At 43.7% G+C, this 22,007-nt stretch overlaps 1 protein-coding gene across 3 annotated transcripts in view; it reads right to left on the bottom strand.

Moving 5' to 3' along the window:
- The window catches only part of DOK5 (docking protein 5), a 146,844-nt gene that overhangs the window by 50,299 nt on the left and 74,538 nt on the right, over nucleotides 1–22,007 (bottom strand). For all 3 annotated transcript variants that reach the window (XM_043480019.1, XM_043480020.1, XM_043480018.1), the window contains exons 3-5: nucleotides 5,782–5,896; nucleotides 5,580–5,699; nucleotides 2,429–2,618 (exon numbers count right to left, since the gene is read on the bottom strand). In XM_043480019.1, coding sequence (XP_043335954.1) covers nucleotides 2,429–2,618; nucleotides 5,580–5,699; nucleotides 5,782–5,896 — 425 coding nt within the window. The remainder of the gene's footprint in view (nucleotides 1–2,428; nucleotides 2,619–5,579; nucleotides 5,700–5,781; nucleotides 5,897–22,007) is intronic.

The following is a 22,007-nucleotide window of genomic DNA, read 5'->3' as shown; positions in this document are numbered from 1 at the left end:
ACACACAGCACACACACACAACACACACAGTAACACAACACACACAATCACACACACACAATAACACACACATAATAACACAATACCATACACACAACACAACAACACACACAATAGCACAACACACACACCACAATAACACACATAACACAACACACACATAATAACACACGATAACACAATACCATACACAGAACACACACACACATCACAATAACAGATACAATAACACAACACACACAATAACACAACACACACCCCTGCATGCTTACACAATAACACACACACCCTTGCATGTGTGTAAGCAGGTGTGTAATAGCACACATACACACACACCTCCCTGCATGCTTACATGATCACACACACACACACACACACACCCCTGCTTAAAAATCTCTATGGTTTTCAACCTACCATACTTGGGAGAAATATGTCTTTAAAATAATCTCCTAGTTTCCTAGCAGTTCTGCTATATGTCGACATGAAGTTAAACTTTTGCAAGCTATGAGAATATTAAAAAACCTGGAAGACTCAGATAATTTGAAAAAAGCTTGAGATAGTCATGAGATACTACAAAGGTTTACTGTTTTCAGCTTTTAGAAAATGACAACACAAGTCATAAATACACTTTTCCTATTACTATTTCCTATAAATAGAGTGAATCAAAAATGGAAAAATATGAATTTTGGAATAAATGCTGCCAAAAATGGGCCCTTAACATGTTGATCAATGCAGAACTCTCCTGCAAGTCAACAGAAAGGTCTACTTTCCATGACAAAACACCTTTCATATCCATATTTCACTGGTTACAGTTCATGGAGGGAATCCTGGTGGTCCAGTGGTTAGACCCTTTACTTTAACCGCAGGGGGCATGGGTTCAATCCCCGGTTGGGGATCTAAGATCCCACGAGTGGCGAGGCATGACCAAAAATATTAAAATTGATAATAAATGATTTCTGACACCAAAACAGGGAGAAATACCCACCTTCCCAAACAAATTCTTGACTTTCTATCAAGATTTCCCCATAAGGGTAATAAACAAGTGATTCTGACTTAAGGCCACTGCTCTAAAGATTGGAGTTTTATTTGCTGATGAAGAACTTTTGTGTCTCTGAGAGACTCACTGATGTGTTTACATCATTTCCACTTCCAGGTTCTTAAAATGTAAACAGACCAGAGAAGAGCCGCATGGGACAGAAGGCCTTAAGCACTTTCTGGCGTAATTGTAAGAGCACTGATTCCATCATATTTCTGAAAAGCGAATTTTAAGTAATTGGGCTTTGTTTATAGTGAGGTGAGCAGATTAGTGTGAGCGGAGCATCACTGTGACATATTCACACGGAGTGGGGTTTTAGGTGTTTAGAAGTCATGTCATTACTCTTATTATGTCAAGTACCATACTCCTGTGAGGGGAGAACTGTCTAGTTTATAATCCAAAACAAAACCCTTTTAAAGTCACAAGTTGATTTTTTTCAACTTTAAAATCAGGCCATATACAGAAGAACTTGTATTTCTTAAACTTCAGTCATTTAAAATTCTAAAATATAAAACTTAATCTGCAGAGTTTCCAAAAGAAGAGCCTACATTCTGAGGAAAGAAGAATGACAATAAGATGCTGATTAGACTAACATGTATGTAGCTAATGATCAACCCACATATTACTGTGCCCCCTTCTGTCTCCAAAATTAACTTCGAAAAGGAAACAGGAAAAGCCTCCAAAGTGCTGATTAGGTATTGCAATAAGCAGGTTGTGAAATCAATCTCTTCATCATATTAGTGTCATTCATTACCTTGTGAGAAAAGTAGATTAAACTTAATAAACTGCAACTTGAAAAATGTCAACGGCCCCTAATGTGATAATCTACCACAATTAGTGCAGTGAGGAGACATACATGTCCAAAGAGAAGCTTTCCCAAAACCAGGAAGTTGGCCTCTGTCCAGCATAACCTTGTAAGAGTACAATTTTAGCACTGCTACCTACTTCAACGTCAGTTTGTGGTATGGGCTCAAACCGTGTAATGAAAATTTCACATCACATTCATGAAACATTAGCCCCCTCCCTGGAAAACAAAGCCATGCTGAATATACGAACAGTGGTTCAGTTGGTAAAGAATCCGCCTGCAATGCAGAAGACACAAGTTCGATCCTTGGGTCCAGAAGGTCCCCTGGAGGAGGAAATGGCAACCCACTCCAGGGTTCTTGCCTGGAGAACCCCATGGACAGAGGAGCCTGGTGGGCTTCAGTCCGTGGGGTCACAGAGTCAGACACGACTTAGCGACTACACCGCCACCACACCGTTCACAGCATCGTATAGTCACAGGTCCAGGCATCCCTACAGTGTGCTTCATGCTGGAGCTCGCAGGAAAACCCTGGCCTCACGTGACGTGAGCTTCGAGGAAAAACGTAGACAAACAGCCACGAGACTCACCTCCCTGCCTCAAAGGTGAACCAAGCAGCATCTCGCCCATACCGCCGCAGCGCGCTGAGCGGCCAAGAGATGAGCTTGACTCTGGGATTCTGGACGTCCCAAAGGCAGATGTGCTCATATGTAATCTGCAAGGCACATTCGCCATGTACATCTAAGTTAGGAGATGGCATCAAATACACATTGAATCTCTCTGGGAGAAAAACAAAAGGTTAGTCTAAAATCCCCAGGAATAAAACATCACAGATGCTGTAGGAACAAAGAGGCATTTCAAAACAATTCAAGCTCTTATTCTAGGTTTTGGCTGAATATTCAGGACGATAAACCTTTCTCATAAATCAACACTTCCAGAAAATGCTTTTTTAAATGAAGACTACATTAAATAACATAAGAAAGATACAGTCTGGTGGTCAGTGTACATGCAACACTGTTTACACTAGCAAAGATCATTTTTAGAATATTTTAGCTTGCATAATAAAAATTTTGCATGCCAGTAAGAGCCTCTAACAATGAAACCATTAAAAAAAACTTTTTTCCTGCCAAGTATTTGGTAATTACATCCACACTTTTGTGTTCACAAAAGGTGCAGGTGCAAAATCATTGTTGCATGGTTTATTGATATTAAAGTTATATTGATCAATTGATAATTTTCATAACACTATTCTATCTCAAATTATTTAAATAAAACTAGTACTATGCACTTAACTGACCAACAATTTGGAAAAATTTCAATGGATTTGGACTCATTTTAACAAAGAGCTCTCATTAGCCAAATACTGGAAAGAAATATTCATTTGCTTATTTGTGTGACTTAAAATTTCACCATGATTACTCTGAATAAACTATTTGGCTTATTACTGCAACTGAATTTTCATCCCTCCAGATACAGTCATGGTATTTCTGTTACATTTCTACAAAATTCATTAATTTGGGAAGTTATAGAGTCTAAATTTTGAATGAATTATGAACAAAAATATTATTACTATAGCAAACACATTTTTATCTATTTGCCATTACAATAGATTGCCTGCATCTGAGAAGATAGTGGATAATATCACTGGTATTCTAAATTAATAAAAAATCAACAGAATTTTCATAGATTTTAGTTAAGTTTAAGAAATAGGAGTGTCAAGATTATGTTTACAAATGTATTCAAGCATCTATTCTGCAAATTTTCTAAGTTATTTCAAACTCCCAATAAGCAAACGTTTGCTGCTTTCTAGTAACTATTATTTTAAAAGTAAACTCTAATGGAGTAAATTTCTACCTGGAGAGTTCTAAAATAAGAAAGACTGTCATCAATAAGCAAAAAGTAAGACAGTCCATGGGATCGCAGACTCGGACATGACTTAGCATCTGAACAACAGCAATAACAGAGATCTTTCCCAGTTCACTCACTTGGAAGTTCTGTAATTACCTTGTCCAAGAATAACAGTAACATTGATAAGAGTGACTACTTTAATTACAGTAACTTTAAGTCATACAATTAATCTTGCAAAGTACCTCAGAAGACAGAGCTGAGTTTTGTTATAAACCTTAGTAGTTATATACCAGAGGTATTCTTATTCCTATTTGACAGAACAGGAAACTGAGGCTCAGAAAATTGGTACCAGAAGGGCAATTCCCGACGTGCTTAGTCACTCAGACATGTCCGACTCTGCCACCCCATGGACTGTATCCCACCAGGCTCCTCTGTCCTTGGGATTCTCCAGGCAAGAATACTGGAGTGGGTTGCCATTCCCTTCTCCAGAGGATCTTCCTGACCCAGGGATCAAACACGGGTCTCCTGAACTGCAGATGGATTCTTTACCATCTGAGTCAGCAGGGAAGCCCAACTCCTAGGAACAGGCAATTCATGAATTCAGTTTGGGGCACTCTCTGAATACAGCTTTGCAAATATAAAACGTGAAAGGCAAGTGCTGATCTGGGCACTCTAAAAAAAATAATCAGAAGCTGTCACGTTTTCCTCTCTGGTTTCAAGAGCATTCTGAGTTAGTGGATTTTGGAGGGAAAAGCCTGGGGCGTGTTTGTGTGACCTTGGTTAATGACTTCACCTCTCTGCAGCTCAATTTCCCAGTCTGTAAAGAGGCCCCTCTGAATCAGCCAGCACGTCTCAGACTTTATCAAATAGCACGTCCCTGGAGACGGATTATGGCAGACATGGTGCATCTGAAAGAGTCGCCAACTGTAAACATGTCATGAAGACATAGTTCCGGTTGGGAGGGAGGGCATTTTTCTCATTAACAATTGAACTGTGAACCCATAGAAGGGGTTAGCACAATCCCAGCTCTGTCGTGTTCATAGTCAAGCCAGGTGACGTCCAGCCTCTTCGGCTGTGATATATCCTCGTAGATCAAGTCAACAGGCTGGTGCAGAGCTCTAGGAGTCAGTCTATCCTATTACAAGGCATTTGGAGACAAAGAAATGATTCCTTGCCTCCAAACTCATACTGAAAATCCATATTGAGTTTCACTGAAGTGTTCATGAACATTTTGGTCATTATTATTTATCGTGATATAGTCCCAGGTTGAGTGTTGAGCTCAAAGAGTTGGCTCAAGTGTTTTAGTTGAAAAAAAAAGAAATCACAGATTTTAGGTGGGTTTACTCTTGATGAAACATTCAGGAAGTCTGGATTCTATTAAAAACACTGGAAAGTGTTCAATAAAAATTTTAAGTAGAAGAAAAGTAAGACAAAAACCCACTGCACTGTAAAACGTGTAGGCTACAAGTACAGGCCCAGGACTATGGGTCTAGAATCAAACCCTAGTTATTGGACCTGAAGCCAGATCTTTAGCTCTTTTAAGCTTCCTTTTCCTCATCTGTAAATGGAAGGTAACAGTACTTATATCACAGGTTGCTGGGAAAATTCAATGATCTGCTGCACCTTCCAAAGAAAACTGACACAGAAATACAGCAGGTTTCTCATAACTTCCAGCTGATATTATCAGTGTAGATACAGTCCTATTCATCACCAAAAACATATTAAGAAACACACGGAAATGCTAACCTAGGTTTAGGTGAAATAAAGGGTTATTTTTACTTCTTCCTTTATACACTTTTATAACTTCAAAAGTTTTACAAGATGTCTTATGTTTCACTATAAAGGGAGAAAAAACAGTTTAAGAAAAGAGAGGAGAGGATTTTCTTTACATACCACTCTGCTCTCTCTCAACTCCAGTGGCCAGTAAGTCAGGCTCTCCGAGGCTGATGTCATTGACCCGCGTCCCCACACACTCCATCTGGAGGACTTTGCACCACTCGTCAGCCTCAAGATCTGCGGAGACGCCAAAGATGAGCGCGGCTGCCCGGTGCCCGCTGGGGAGCAAAGAGCCAAGGCCCCCCCTCCGCCGACAAACCTGATTCGCAAGCAAAGGTCTTGGAGGTGTCATCACTGAAATAAATCCCGACGGCGTGCTTCTTGGTGCTTTTTGGCAGTCGAGCTACGCTCTTCACATTGTTGAGTTCTGTAACCTGAAAGAGGAACCACGGTGAGCTAGGGGACAGAAAGCAAGCTCCCCACGGACACCACCAACCGAGCAGAAGGGAGAGGGCACGTCCCAGGGGAACACAGGGGGGGCTGGCCAGAAAGAAGAGTGTGTCCGGCGATGAGTCATTTCAGGGTCACCTCAGTGCCCTAGCAAGGAAGTTCACAAGTTGCCTCCCCTTGCTAGATTTCTCTGAAGGCTAACAGGTGGCACAGCCTCCGAGCTTCACAGTGTAGGTGCTTGTTTTCTATATACACAGTGTGGACTGAGTGTGACTGCTACAGTGTGAATAAGCTGTACGCATACACTTAACCCCCCCCCGGGAGTCTCCCCCCGCCACCCGATTGCACCCCCCAGGCTACCCCAGAGCACCAAGCTGGGCTCCGGTCCACACGGCCGGTGCCCACGAGCGCGCTGTTTCCACACCTCTCCGTCGGGGCTGCTCTCCGTCCGCCCCAGCCCCCTTTCCTTCGGTGCCCACACGTCCACGCTGGAGGCTGCGTCTCTATTCCTGCCCTGCAGGTAGGTTCATCTGCACCATTTTTCTAGACTCCACACACATGCGTTAATATAGTCTTCTCTTTCTGACTCACTTCAGTCTGTATGACAGACTCGAGGTCCATCCACATCTCTCCAGATGACCGGATTTCATCCCTTTTCATGGCTGAGTCACGGGCCTTTTCGTTTTCTATCCACCCCCGCCAAGGACTCTGCCTTCTCCACAGGGCTCATGACATCGATGGGGACAGATTTTCAAATACCCGATCCCTTCAGAGTACTCCCAGCTCAAACATCTTAAACACACTGACACTGAGGAAGAGCAGGCAGAGGTGGTCCAGTTCATAACTAGATGACCTCGTCCTTTGATAACGAGAGACAAGAGTTGAGATTCTTAAAGGCTGATTTCCTCCTAGCCCCTCCGTGGCTATGGGGCCACTGTTCCAGGGTCAGGGCGCTCTGCACGGCGCCATCTTCTCCTTTCCCCAGCAGTCATTCTCTTCATCTCTCTTTCTTCCACCATCTCATGGTCCCTTCACCTCTCTTAAAAACCATTCCCCTGCCACAAGGGCTGTGGCTTACTGTGTTTCCAGAATGCCCACCCCCACTGAGTTACATCCAGACCCCTGCTGCCTCCAGGGCTGGGATCCCTGGGTCCTCCAGGGGAGAAAGTTGAGGTGGCTTCAGGGCAGAGTAAGTCACATCTGACTCTTTAGCCACCCCATGGACTGTAGCCCACCAGGCTCCTCTGTCCATGGAATTTCCCAGGCAAGAATACTGGAGTGGGTGGCCATTCCCTTCTCCAGGGGATCTTCCCAACCTAGGGATGGAACCTGCCACGGGCCCTGCATCTCCTGCATTAGCAGGCAGATTCTCTACTATTGACTGAGCCATGAGGCGGAATATTACAAGACAAACAACCTTTCCACACGGACAAGTTTAGCCTGCTCTTAGCCTGTTACACAAAAGACGGTGCCCCTCACCAATCTTCGCCATCAGTAAGGTCGCACCATCTCTCCTGTTACTCTAAACTCGGTACATGTCTAGCTCAGAAAGCAGGTGAGAAAAGAAATGCCCTCTATTGCCTGCAGCCCAAGCAGTAAAGAACCCACCTACAGTGTAGGACGCTTGGGTTCGATCGCTGGGTCGGGAAGATCCCATGGAGAAGGAAATGGCAACCCACTCCAGGGTTCTTGCCTGGTGAACTTCATGAACAGAGCAGCCTGGCGGGCTACAGTCCATGGGGTCACAAAGAGTTGGACACGACTGAGTGACTGAATTTCATCTCGTTTTATGCACACCCTAACCCTATTATTTAATTTCCCTGCCTCTTAACCTCCATTGGCTTTCTGAAGAGGATAATGCAAATTTCTTAGCATGAAACCGAAATATCACAACAGTTGCTATGGACCAAGTGTTTGTGGCCCTACCAAACTCTCACATTGAAATAGCACCTCTAAGGGGATGGCGTTGAGAGGTGGAGCCTTAGGGAGCTGATGGAGTCATGCGAGTGGGCCCCTGTAAGTGGGATGAGTGCTCGTATAAGAGAGGCCCCAGAGATCTCCTCTGTCCTTTCGCCCACGTAAGGACATAGCTAGAAGATGCCTTCTATGAGCCAGAAAGTGAGTTCTCACCAGACACCCAATCTGCCTGTGACTTGACCTTGGACTTCCCAGCCTCTAGAACCGTGAGAAACACATATCTGTTGTTTATAAGCTACCCGGTTTATAGTATTTTTGGTGTATTAATAGCAACCCAAAAGACAACACAGTTTCCCAAAACCTGTGAACTCTTTACCGGGTTAACTCTGCTTATCTCATTCCCCAGCTGCACCAGGCCTCTCAGCATTCACCAGACGCAATCACTCATTTCTTGTTTGAAAGTACAGGTGTTAGTCGCTCAGTCGTGTCCAGCTCTTCGCAACCCCATGGACTGTAGCCCGCCAGGAACCTCTGTCCATGGAATTCTCCGGGCAAGAATACTGGAGTGGGTAGCCATTCCCTTCTCCCGGGGATCTTCCCAAGCCAGGGACTGAACCCAGGTCTTCCGCTTTGTAGGCAGATTCTCGACTGTCTCGTCCACCAGGGACGCCTGTTTATTTCTGTGCCATTACTACCATCTTGCCCCAACTACTGACTAGTCTCTTCACGTCCGTCCTGACTATTCATTCACAGCATCTAGATGATCTTTTTCTTATTATTTAATGTTATCGTTTTTAAAACCCTAGTCAGCTTTGGGAAGAAAGCAGCTTTGTGGGAAACCAATATATTTTAGTGAAAAAGTAAAAAGGAGCCTTACCATGAACAGGGGCACTTGGACAGCTGTGGGGAGGGGCGACAGACGATCTTTTTTAAAAACCAAGTCTGATTCCAGGTTCAAGACGGCAGGGTAGAAAAATGTGCACTCACCTCCTCCTGCAAGCGCACCCAAACCACAACTAGCTGGGGCCCAGCCACAGACAGGAGGACGCTGGAACCCACCAAAAACATCACTCACATCCAAAGACACCGAAAAGCCACAACGAGATGGCGGGAGGGGCGCAATCACGGTAAAATCAAACCCCATACCTGCCGAGGGGGAGACCCACAACCAAAGCCCAGAAACACCAGAGAGGTTCTCCCTCTGCTGGGAAGGTTCCGAGCCTGGCGATCCGGCATGGGGACTAGGAGTCCTTGAAGGCCAGTGGGATTTGACTGCAGGGGCTCCACAGGGCTGGGGGAGACAGGGACGGCGGTTTGGAGGGCACAAACTCAACGTCAACGTCCAGAGGCAAGGAGCAGTGACCCCACAGGAGGAGGAGCCAAAACTGCCCGCCAGCGTCAGGGGTCTCCCGCGGAGGCGTGGGCCCGACTGCCTGGGTTCTATTCTGACCTCTGCTGAGATAAAAGAGCAGTCCACCCTAGCCTCAGACTCAGCAATGACCTTGAAACGTGTCATTTCATTAAACATCCATTAAAGGCAAAGAGGAAGGAGAAAGCAACTTAAAGGGTCAGGAATGCAGAGAGAACGCCAGTCAGCCCACAAACATCCATTTGGGAAACTGGTTCAGATAATAGGAAACCCAACGGTCTGCTCCGGATTGGTGAGTCAATGTTCATGGAGCTGGGACGGTTATGTTTTATGTGTACAAGGATCATCACAGTCGTTTTTTAAGGTTTTTTTTTTTTTTTCTTTTTCTTAATGTGGACCTTTTTTTTTTTTTAAGTCTCTGTTGAATTTATTATAACATTGTTTTTCTTTTATATTTGGCTTTTTGGCTACAAGGCATGTGGGATCTTAGCTACCCAAACAGGGATTAAACTCATTCCCTGGACTGGAAAGTGAAGTCTTAACCACTGAATCCCCAGAGAAGTCCCACAGACCATCAGGTTCTGAAGCAACAGCTTCAGTCCCTCAACGCCATGAACATGCACACACATATACACACCTGAGCAAATCCACACCTTACTGTCAAAAGAATTGCAACTTTCTTTAATTCATATAGAATCTTCTTCAAAATACATGTTAAAGTGATAACTAGGAGAATTAACATTTGTAGATGTACTTATAAGTCACATAAAAACTTTAATGAGACATACATATTCCTAACATCACTCCTCTCTACAAATGAGAAAAATAGAGAAGGACATATTTTTTTTGTTAATATTTCTTTTCCAAAGATATAATTGGCCCCTAAATAATTATTTTGGGAGCAAACAGAGATTTTCATAGGTCCTCAGATTCCCATTAAATATGAGCAGTATTTTAAATGCGGGAGACGTCAGTGTAATTGACCATCAAAAATGACCATATGAGACCCTCAGCATTGTCTCAAAGGGGTGACTTTTCAGTACCAAGTGCATCAAATAGCTTCAGTTCACCTTCAGTATAAATTTATTGTCTTATCCTTAAATTTCAGATCACCCAGAAGCTATTTCCCTCCCATGTTCAAAAACTTAAGGAAAACTCTCTCCTGAATTGTATAGATTATATTTATAATTTTCTAGATTTTCTCTTTCTTCCACAATGCAAGAGAACTACGAACAAAGCTAGTGGAGGTGACGGAATTCCAGTTGACCTATTTCAAATCCTAAAAGATGATGCTGTGAAAGTGCTGCACTCAATATGCCAGCAAATTTGGAAAGCTCAGAAGTGGCCACAGGACTGGAAAAGGTCAGTTTTCATTCCAATCCCAAAGAAAGGCAATGCCAAAGAATGCTCAAACTACCGCACAATTGCACTCATCTCACATGCTAGCAGAGTAACGCTCAAAATTCTCCAAGTGAGACTTCAACAGTACGTGAACTGTGAACTTCCAGATGTTTAAGCTGGCTTTAGAAAAGGCAGAGGAACCAGAGATCAAATTGCCAACATCTGTTGGTTCACCAATAAAGCAAGAAAGTTCCAGAAAAACATCTACTTCTGCTTTATTGACTATGCCAAAGCCTTTGACTGTGTGGATCACAACAAACTCTGGAAAATTCTTCAAGAGATGGGAATACCAGACCACCTGACCTACCTCCTGAGAAATCTGTATGCAGGTCAAGAAGCAACAGTTAGAAGTGGACGTGGAACAACAGACTGGTTCCAAATCGGAAAAGGAGTACATCAAGGTTGTATATTGTCACCCTGCTTATTTAACTTATATGCAGAGTACACCATGAGAAATGCTGGGCTGGAAGAAGCACAAGCTGGAATCAAGATTGCCGGGAGAAATATCAATAACCTCAGATATGCAGATGACACCACTCTTAGGCAGAAAGTGAAGAAGAACTAAAGAGCCTCTTAATGAAAGTGAAAGAGGACAGTGAAAAAGTTGGCTTAAAGCTCAACATTCAGACAACTAAGGTCATGGCATCCAGTCCCATCACTTCATGGCAAATAGATGGGGAAGCAGTGGAAACAGTGACAGACTTTATTTTGGGGGCTCCAAAATCACTGCAGATGGTGACTGCAGCCATGAAATTAAAAGACGCTTGCTCCTTAGAAGAAAAGTTTTGACCAACCTAGACAGCATATTAAAAAGCAAAGACATTACTTTGCCAACAAAGGTCCATCTAGTTAAAGCTATGGTTTTTCCAGGAGTCATGTATGGATGTGAGAATTGGACTATAAAGAAAGCTGAATGCCAAAAGAATGATGCTTTTGAACTGTGGTGTTGGAGAAGACTCTTGAGAGTCCCTTGGACTGAAAGGAGATTCACCCCATCCATCCTAAAGGAAATCAGTCCTGAATATTCATTGGAAGGACTGATGCTGAAGCTGAAGCTCCAATACTTTGGCCACGTGATGCGAAGAACTGACTCACTTGAAAAGACCCTGATGCTGGGAAAGAGTGAAGGCGGAAGGAGAAAGGAATGACAGAGGATGAGATGGTTGGATGGCATCACTGACTCAATGGACATGAGTTTGAGCAAGCTCTGACAGGGAGGCCTGGCAGGAGTTGGTGATGGACAGGGAGGCCTGGCATGCGGCAGTCCACGGGGTTGCAAAGAGTCGGACAGGCCTGAGCAACTGAACTGAACTGAAACTACACATGAATTATGCTGTCTTTGTGTAGAGATTCACAGATAAAATGTAAAAAGTTCTTCAAAGTGTAACAACATCAAAAAGTGTATGCTCAGTCATGTCTGACTCTTTGCAATCCCATAGACTGTAGCCCACCAGGCTCCTCTGTCCATGGGATTCTCCTGGCACGAATACTGGAGTGAGTTGCAATTTTCTCCTCCAGGTGATCTTCCTAATCCAGATATTAAACCAGCATCTCCTGCATTGGTGGGCAGATTCTTTACCACTGAACCACCTGAGAAGACCTAACATCAAGGAGACCCACTTATACACAATTGTAGGAGAATCACACTCCCTTCTCAAGAATCTTCCCTGCATCCCTTCATTCATCAAAATATCTGTCTATTTACTATTCACTTACTCATTCATTCATTCATTCATTTACTTTTAAAATTTACTCTATCAAGCACTGTTCTATTAACTAGGGATGAGATATGGAAACTGTGCATTGTTAGTGAGAATGTATAATGATGCAGCTGCTATTAAAAAAAAAAAATGAAGGTTCTTCAAAAAATTAAAAACGAAGTACCATGTGGTCCAACAATCCCACTTTGGGGATGTATATTCAAAGGAGATGAAAACGGTACCTCGACGTGGGTATTTACACTCCTGTCTTTATTGCAGTATTACTTACAATAGTTGAGATATAGAAACAACATAAATGTCCTCTGGTGGATGAATAAAGAAACTGTGGTATATGCCTACAATGGGATATTCTTCAGCCTTAAAAATATCATTTTCTATCCCCTTGTACTTCTGTTTAAACGCTATCTACTGTTCATGGCAAGCAATTCTAGTTTCTATTGATGGTAGTAAGAAAATGTTCTCTTACAGTGAATTTATTTAAACGAAGAAGTGATCTGATTTCAAGCAAAATAGTAAGTAAATAGGAGTAAAGGTGATACTATTACCAAGTAGGGGTCGCACTTTTAGTCTCATGACAGGCCAGTGTTTGGAGACTCGGTGTTGAGGCAAGGGGAGAGCTGGCTGACGGAGAAGATGGCAGAACTAATGTCTCAGAACAGTCATCTTATCAGGGTCTGGATGCCGGGTTCTTTGATAGATCTGAGATGGGGGAGGAAGGGAGCAGAGTTAAAGGGCCATTAATCTCGCAAACAGCTCCTAGAATGGCAAGCCTCAGGCAGAGGAGGTGCTAATTTCTTTCTTCCTGCCATCCACAAGAGGACAGGGTTCTGAACAAAGGCATTTTAGTTTAATGGTCAGACAGAGGGGCAGAATTCTGTGAGACAGTCCATTATATGTGATTATAGTAACAAAAGCAACGAAAAGCAAGTCAAAGAAACAGTTCCAACTTGGAGTCAGAACTGGCTTTTCCCTGCAACAAGACTATGACGACAGTTCTGTTCAGCGCAGTCGCTCAGCCGCGTCCGACTCTCTGTGACCCCATGGACTGCAGCACGCCGGGCCTCCCTGTCCATCCAACTCCTGGAGCTTACTCACTCATGTCCATCCAGTCGGTGATGCCATCCAAGCATCACAACAAACAGTTATGAATAAACGAAAAAGGACTAAAAATTAGGAAGAACACCATCAATTACTCCTAATCTAACACCACTGTTATGAACTGACTTGCATTTAAGTTTCTACGAATTTGACAGTCCAGGTGATAACCAATGTCCTAAAGGTCGACAGTCAGCCGGAAGAACTCTCCTTTGTTCGGCAGGGGCATGACAATAGATACCATCTGGTGCCCACTTGACATCCTGGAGGTCACGCATCTGAATAGGACCATTTGTTTCCAATGCGTTTTTGTCCATTTCACAACCGCACATCCTCAGTGAAGAAGACAACAAAGCATATCAAGCCTCATGACCAGATCTGAGATATCAGTGAGAATTATGATTTAAAAGTCAAAAGAAAGAACAGTTTCCAAAAGACAGCTAATATCAGATCCAGGTACAAATGTTCATTACTAACAGAGGGTCTTGATATCGAGCAGAAAAGTAAAAGAAGTCAAATTTTGTGATTAAAATGGTATATAGAGTTTAAATATTTTTACCTACCCGTTTATAGAATCTTCATGCTAAGGCAACAAGTGACAAGGATAGACAATCAAAATTACTTCTGTTTATATCTGGACTGCTACCTGCCTGCTTACTCTTTCCAATTAATCTGTGACCTCTCAATCTCTAAACTTCCTTTCCCTTTTCTCGGATGTATTTAAGCTTTCTGACTCCAGAGATTTCTCTCTTGAAATGGAGCTAAAATCTAATCCATTTTGGCCAAAATGGAGCCAAAGAAGACCAGAAACATGTGTACGGCTTACTGAAAATGTCAATATGAAGACCTTTGAAATGCTCGATTTTCTTTAGAAATTGGCTGTTTACTTTCAAAGCCCAGGTTAGCTTCAGGCTTAACTTGATAAACCCTGGGCAATATTCAATTCCTGGACTCATTCAGAATTCATGGAAGATCATGGTTCCTTGAAAATTCCTCTGGTAAGAGATAATGAACCCTAAATAGGAGCTTTCCTGACACATAAAGTATGTTCACGAGCGCAGAGGATGGAAAGATTGAGTGCAGGTAAGACTTGGCAAAAAATGATTCTCTTTAGAATCTGGAGGGATTTCAAATCAGACCAAAGGCAAATGCTGTACCTCATGGCAACTTTCGTTCTCTTTTTTTCCTTTGTTCATCTTTATCTCCGGCTGCTCTGGGCCTCTGCTGCTGCCGAGGGCGCTCCAGCCGCAGGGCGCCGGCTCTCGTTGCCGGCACGGTCTCCGGGGCGCGTGGGCTCAGGAGTTGGGCGCAGGGGCTTAGCTGCTCTGCAGCAGGTATAATCTTCCTGGACCAGGGATCAAACCCACGTCCCCTGCATTGGCGGGTGGATTCTCTACCACTGGGCCACCTGGGGAATTCCTAACCTTCATTTTCCGGGTTGACTTATTTGTTCATTCCCTCCTTGCCCACACGACTTTTCCCCGAATGGTTTGGATTTGGTCATGCAACTCTCTTTAGCTCATAGAATGTGAGCTGATATGTGCTAGAAAATGCTTTAAAAGTATGTGTAACTCAGTTCTCTCCTTGAGTTCATTTCCCTCCTTACTCCTGGATGTACAGACAGATGGACTGCAACTGAGTCAAATTAATCCAGCTATGCTCAACACACCCACAGCCAACCCAGACCCCTCAAACAATAAGGGCAGAAGGTAAGGATGTGTTGCTATAAGCTGCTAAGATTTTGGAATTGTTGCCAAAGCAAAAGTTGGCTAATACATCCTGCGTTTGATTTCCTTCTGGCCAAGAATTTTCATAGAGTTTTTCTCTTAAACCCCACTGTATAACTATATTACTTCTAGTACAAAGGGGACTAGATTTCCTAGTCAAATACATAATAAGCCACTAGAACACTGGTTAGCAGTTTTAATTTAGTGGTTGAATCACTTGGTTTTTAAAAATTTTTTTCAAAGGAAATCTTACAGGGTCACCATCATATAAAAGTAGAACTAGTCTAATTAAATGAGGAAATGAATCTCACCCTACGCACCAGTTATAAATCCGCTTCTCAAGGAGGTCTGCTTCTTTCAATCAACTGCAGAATGCTGAATGGCTGCACGTAATACTAAATTCTCAGGATGGTATAACGTCCTTGGTACTATTATTAAACTCATTATGAGGATGAATAGTGGGAATGAGAGAAGAGACTTAATTAGGATTTCTCAGGTAGAAGGAAGGATAGAGACACCATCAAATCTAGAACTTCTGGCTTCTACAGATGTATGCTTTTTTCTAGCAGTATACTCCACCTCGTGTGCTCCTTAAAAAATATTAAAAGTAAATGAATAAATAAGTTACTGGCTGGATAAATGAGCAAATGAATAAAACTACAGATGCAAACAGTTTTGGAAACTTTTAAAGATATTTCTGCAAGTTATAATCTGTATCTTGAAAGAAAGAAAAAAGAAATGTAAATCTTAAATTGCTATGTAAAAATAAAGTACCTGTCAACTCAAAAGAAGGCAGTCTGAACTAAACTCATCTTTCCTATTCAGACTTTAAGATGCTGAAGAAAACTCGGCTTTTCAAAAACCACTTGCTTTCACGTGTGTGCATATGGCACCATGGTCTGCATCCCAAACTACAGCTCTAGTGAAAGTCGGCTTGGAACAAGCGCAGGAATCTAAATATGAGGTCCCACGGATCAAGCACAAACAGTAAAAGACAGAAATCTCAAGACCACAGCCCCGTGAACCCTGACGCGTGTGCACACCTGGGTAGCCGCCACTCAGACTGACGTACAGACATTTCAGTTAATGCCATCACTTCCTGGATCAGTACTGACCACAGATAAAACCACCGCTCTTACCTCCATCACCACTGCTTAGTTCTTCCTTCTAGAAAACTTTATATAAACATATAAACCGAAATACATCACACGTGTTATTCTATGTTTGAATTCTTATATCCAGTATCATGTCTATGAGATGCATCCACGCTGGGCAATACTTTGGCATTATGTGAATATCCTGTTTCCCAATCACCTTTGAGAGAATTGTCTTAGCATCCACTGAAGACTCTCATATGCATCAAAATGCTGTTCTTTTTAGGCCAACTGGTTTGTCAACCTAAGCCCATGTATTTGTGATTGTCAAAGTCAAGATAAATATTGACACAGGATACCTGAACTGTTCCCACAAGGAAACTCAGGTCATGAATATTACTAGAATCCCTGTGATTAGTCCTTTATTTTAAAAACGTGGACTATGGCATTTAATAAGGTGAGCGAGTTCAACTATCGGGAATTTACTGCATGTTTAGTTGACAGAAGCACCCACCATACACCCTTTGAATATTTGGACATCCTCCTCCATTTCTGGCTTCCCAAGCGGCGCGGGTGGTGAAGAATCCGCCTGCCAATACAGGAGATGCAAGAGACTTGGGTTCGATCCCTGTTTGAGAAGATTCCCTGGAGGAGGAAATGGCAACTTGCTCCAGTATTCTTGCCTAAGGAAGCCCACAGACAGAGGAGCCTGGCGGGCTACAGTCCATGGGCCCACAAAGAGCAGGACACGCCTGACACACACACACATCCTCGGTGTTTAATTTGGATCTGTCAGTACCTGAGCTGGTGTGCACGCCTGGCTAGCTTACTCAAGAAGGGAACCAAGCCACTTGTGACTTGACACCATCCTCAGTCTCTCTGCAGGCATCTCAGCAGGACAGGCGGCTGGCCGTGACCACAGTGCCAGGTTCTAACTGCGGTCGCTGAGGATCTGAAGAAAGCCATGCACTGGTGAATATGGCGGCCCGTTCAGGTCACACTTCTAGAGCCTGTTGAGAAGGGATCCTTTGTGTCTTAGCCTTTCGGGGGCACATGCAGACCATCTGATGAGGGCCCTTCAATCCCCGTGCCTCGCAATGAAGCATCCTTCCTTCAGCAGAGGCTCCAGGCAGAAGCTGAAGGCAGTCCAGGCTGCCTTTCCTGCACCAAAGCAGATGACCGAGGCTGCCTCGGGGGCGGTGTGCTTTCCGGCTCTAGCGTGTGATTACTTTGGACAGCGCTGCCTGAAAATCAGTCTGAACAAACTTTGATTCACTTTCCTCAAGATACAATCCAACCACACGTACCCCTCCCACACACTCTGTGCTGCTCTAAGAGAAATGGACTTCTTCCCAGTAGCTGGAAGAAATGAAAAGCTGCACAGTGAAGTCTCCACCCAGCTCCTGCTTATCTAGTGGACAGTTCTTCAGAACATTCAGAATATTCCTCCCAAAACCGCTGCTAAGTCACTTGAGTCGTGTCCGACTCTGTGACCCCACAGACCCCCCAGGCTCCTCTGTCCATGGGATTCTCCAGGCAAGAATACTGGAGTGGGTTGCTGTGCCGTCCTCCAGGGGATCTTCCCGACCCCGGGATCAAACCCCCGTCCTTCACATCTCCTGCACTGGCAGGCGGGTTCTTCACCAGGAGCACCTGGGAAACCCACTGTGATGCTAGAGGGCCTTCTGCGGGGGAGACACCACGGTGCTAAGACACAGGCAGTGCACAGTCCAACTGACGTCCCTCTCGTTTCTGTGGTCTTTTCAGTCCCACCAAACAAGAGCACCTGGGTTTACTCTCCCTCTGCTTGGAAACACTCTTCCTCTCGAGGAGGAAGTCTCAACCTGCCCCATCGTCAGTGACTCAAACATCATCTCATCCAGGCGACGCTATTTAGAACTGCAATGGGGGACTTCCCCGGCGGTCCATGGTTAAGACTGGGCGCCTCCAATGCAGGGGGCGCGGCCCGGATCTCCGGTCAGGAAACTAAGGTCCCACATGCGGACAGGCCAGCAAAATAGAACAAAACGAAACTGCGACACCCTCAGCCCACACGCCCATCTCTCTGCCCGGCTCTCGTTCTTGCTCAGCACTGCTCAGTCACGCCAGCACCCTGTACATTTACTTACAGGATTTCTTTATGTTAGTGCAGAAGCGGGTGGCACCTGCTCTGTTCTCTGCTCCGTCTCCAGCACCAGGCTCAGGGCCTCCCACGTGTAAGCCCTCAACAAGAGCCGGCAAACGAAAGCCCCGCGTCCCCCCATCTTCATCATAAAGGAAAGGAGACGGAGATGCAGCCGGTTAACACGTCCGGGGTCGGACCGTTCCTGACCCGGAGCAGAGGCAAGGGTTGATTCCAGGCAGGCAGACTCTTTAAAAAAAAAAATTATTCATTTATTTCTGTTAATAAAAAATAAATAAAGGAGAACGGAGCAGAAGAGGGTGAGACGGTAAGATAGCATCACCAACTCAACGGACATAAATCTGAGCAAACTCCAGGAGACAGCGGAGGACAGAGGAGCCTGGCGTCCATGAGGTCGCAGTCACACACAACTTAGTGGCTGAACAAGAACAAAATTCACTTCTTTGGCTGCACTGGGTCTTTAGCTGGGGCATGTGGCTGAGACTGCGCTCCCAAGACGGGGGTCTGGCCACTGGGCCGCCAGGGAAGGGAAGGGAAGCCCCCCACGCAGGCAGACCCTTATTTATATGCCAGATTCGGGGTTCTAAGCACTTCATATTGACTGTGTTGTTTAATTTTTCACATTTCTGACTAGCTGTGAAATTCCTGTTGTACACAGAACAGGACTATCAGAGGTGAATGTGTTCACTCAGCTTGCAAACAGCAGAGCTGGGACTCAAACGTGGATGATCTGATGCGACACTCCAGCAAACCACCGAACGCCACCACATGGCTCTCCAGAAAAGAGTCGGCAAGGCCATCACCCCTGAGGGAGGCACTGTCATCCCTAAAGTGGGCTGAGAAGGGTGAGCAAGGGTTTCAGAAAGGAGAGATGAATTTCCAGACCAAAACTTCCCCACGCAACCTCGAAACTGCAGATTGGCAGGATAGAAATACGGGGGAAAGTGGTGGGAAGGAGTGAGGCAGTGACAGGAAGACCAAGTACGAAGCGAGAGCAGCTGGCCGGGGCTCAGGGGCTCGGGGAGCAGCCGGCAGGAGTCGCTGTGACTCATGAGGTCCGCAGAGCACCGATGAGGAGGCTTAAAGCAGGTAACTGAGGGGTCACATCTACACACCACAGGCCACTGGCTCTCCATCCCGGGAGAGCCTGAGACCTTGCACTCGCCTCCTCCTTTCCAAGAAAAAGACTCCACAAGGTCCAGGGCTATTTTTGGTTGCCAAAACTGGGAGGTGCTCTTGGCATCGAGGGGGTAGAAGTCAGAGATGCTGCTAAAATCCTGCAATGAACAGGCCAGCTCCACAGCAAAAATGTCAACAGCGCAGAGCGCGGAAAAACCCTGTCAGAGCGAAAGTGGAAAGTGGACACGGCTGATGCATCACGCAACTAAAAAAGTGTGCTGTTCACACAGAACTGATGAGGATGGCGTCCTCTGGAGCTGAGCAGCGTGCCGCTGGCTTGGCCATACACGTGCCCTCAACTGCAGGGACGGATGGGAACATGACCGGGGGGGTGGAAACAAGGTCCGGGGAGGTCAGGAGACAACCAGGCAGTAAGCAGTTATGACTTAGCTTAGCTCAGGGTGGGAGGGGTGGAAAAACAGGGAGCGCTAAAGAGCTACTTAATTCCTCTGCAGTTCTTGTTTTCTAAGTCTCTGAGCATCAAAAACCCAGCACTATGACTCCCTCAAAGGAAAGAGCGATATTCAGCACACTCCTAAATCTCTGATAGATCTTTAAGTATGCCATCCAATTAGGAATTCCAAAAAAAAAAAAAAACTGGCAAATTAATTTGGCTGTTTAAAGCCATATTCCAGATGTCTTATTCGTCATAAATGATAGTATTCATTGAAATAAATGTTTAACAGCCAGCAATTAACAAAGTGGCCATACTTTAAAAGTTTAACTTGCTACTGATATAGGTTTGCATTAACAACTGGAAAACAACTACAAATTACGCAATTCAATTTTCCAAATGGATTATTTTGTAACTAGACAGAGAAACTGCTGAAATTTCTTCTGGTGTTTCAAGGGAAGATTAATACAACTGGATTTTTTAAAAGTACACTGCCTTGAGGAGCTGGTATATTCTGTCAGAAATGCAATTAGTCAACGTTGTGTGGGAATATTAAATATGTTGCTGGTGTGCTGCAAAGTCAAAAGCCATTTAGGAAAACAAGGATTTGATTTCCAATTTTTCCCCTTCTTTTGCTGATGGTAATTTACAGATGATGATTTATTTATGTTTACAGAGTGAAATGGAGACTGCTACCTAAAAGGCAATTTTTCTGCCTTGCTTTTGTAAGCTGTATCCTAATTATTTTTTCCCTTGTGGCACTGAATGAATTCAGTGAGCAATTCACTTTGTATATGCAAATTGCAAAGCTCTGCAGAAGCTTCAAATTATTTCATTCTAAAAAAATAAATAAATAAAGCCATTATCCTCCGGAAAATGAAGAGGCATAAATCCCTTTAACTTCTGTAGGTTGCCTCTGAAAATAAGTCATGTAAAAGCAATACATTTCTGGGTCTATAATGTCTTCCCAAGTACAGGATTAATAAAACAATCCATTACATGATTATTATTGTTATTACATTATTATCAGTTGAACTTTTCAGAGCACTCTAAAAAGTCTTAATATTGCCATTAAAATTTTCCTAAGGACTTCTTATAATGTGTTCCAAACATTTTAAGTGTTTCGTATTGTCTTTCCTAAAAAAAAAAAAAAGTACCAATGGTTTTAATGCAGTGCCAGAATGCTAGGGCAGATAAATAAGGAGACACATTCCCAGTTCTAATCAAAAGCTGTCAGCATAAAACATTTCTATCCACAAATCTCCCCTCAGGACCTGGAACACAGCAGTTTAAGCAAACATTTTACAAAAGATTCCCTAAGAAAGAACCAGCCTAGACAGTTAAAGCCCAGCCCCAAGAGAGGGTTTCATTCTTTCCAAATATATACACATGCCCTTGGTCACTTAAAATAAGTTGGACTACAGCCTGTCCGAGGTATAAATTTGGACTGTCTGCCCTGAAGAGTGGAGCCTTATTTGTACACGTGAAATAACTGAAATAATCTGTTCATTCCGTCTTTTTTAAAAATAAAAAGCCACATTCACACCAAAGGGTACTTACACTGAAAAGTCTGCATCTGAAATTTACAGAGAGAATGGAGTCTGGGGTGAAGGACACTTTCCTAAGCTGGTCCTGGGTGTGGGATTTTGGATAATCTATCTGGAGACAATTTGGCAGTAGTTACAAAATGTTAAAGGTACAGGATATCAGCTGACCATCCCTCGTCTAAGAGTTTTCCTCTCAAGAAGATTTGCATGAGCATACAAAGATACTTGCACAAGTTTTTCACCATAGTAGAATTTAATTTATAAAATATTAGAATTTTTTTGCCCATTAATTTGGGTATTTTCTACAGGTTGTGGTGTATCAATATTAAAGGGTACTCTGGATCTGTTAAATTAATGAGGTGTAGCCACTAATTATTGACTTAGAATGATAGTCAAAGCATGAGAGAAAGGGCATAACTAAGGAGACCATTTATTCTACCTCATAAATCCAAATAATTATGAATGTGAAAGAAGTCACTACTAAAAGTTATGTAAGAACTACAGGCTC

This window comes from Cervus canadensis, chromosome 10, assembly GCF_019320065.1.
Source record: "Cervus canadensis isolate Bull #8, Minnesota chromosome 10, ASM1932006v1, whole genome shotgun sequence".
NCBI lineage: Eukaryota > Metazoa > Chordata > Mammalia > Artiodactyla > Cervidae > Cervus > Cervus canadensis.
This window is presented reverse-complemented; position numbering and strand designations above follow the sequence as displayed.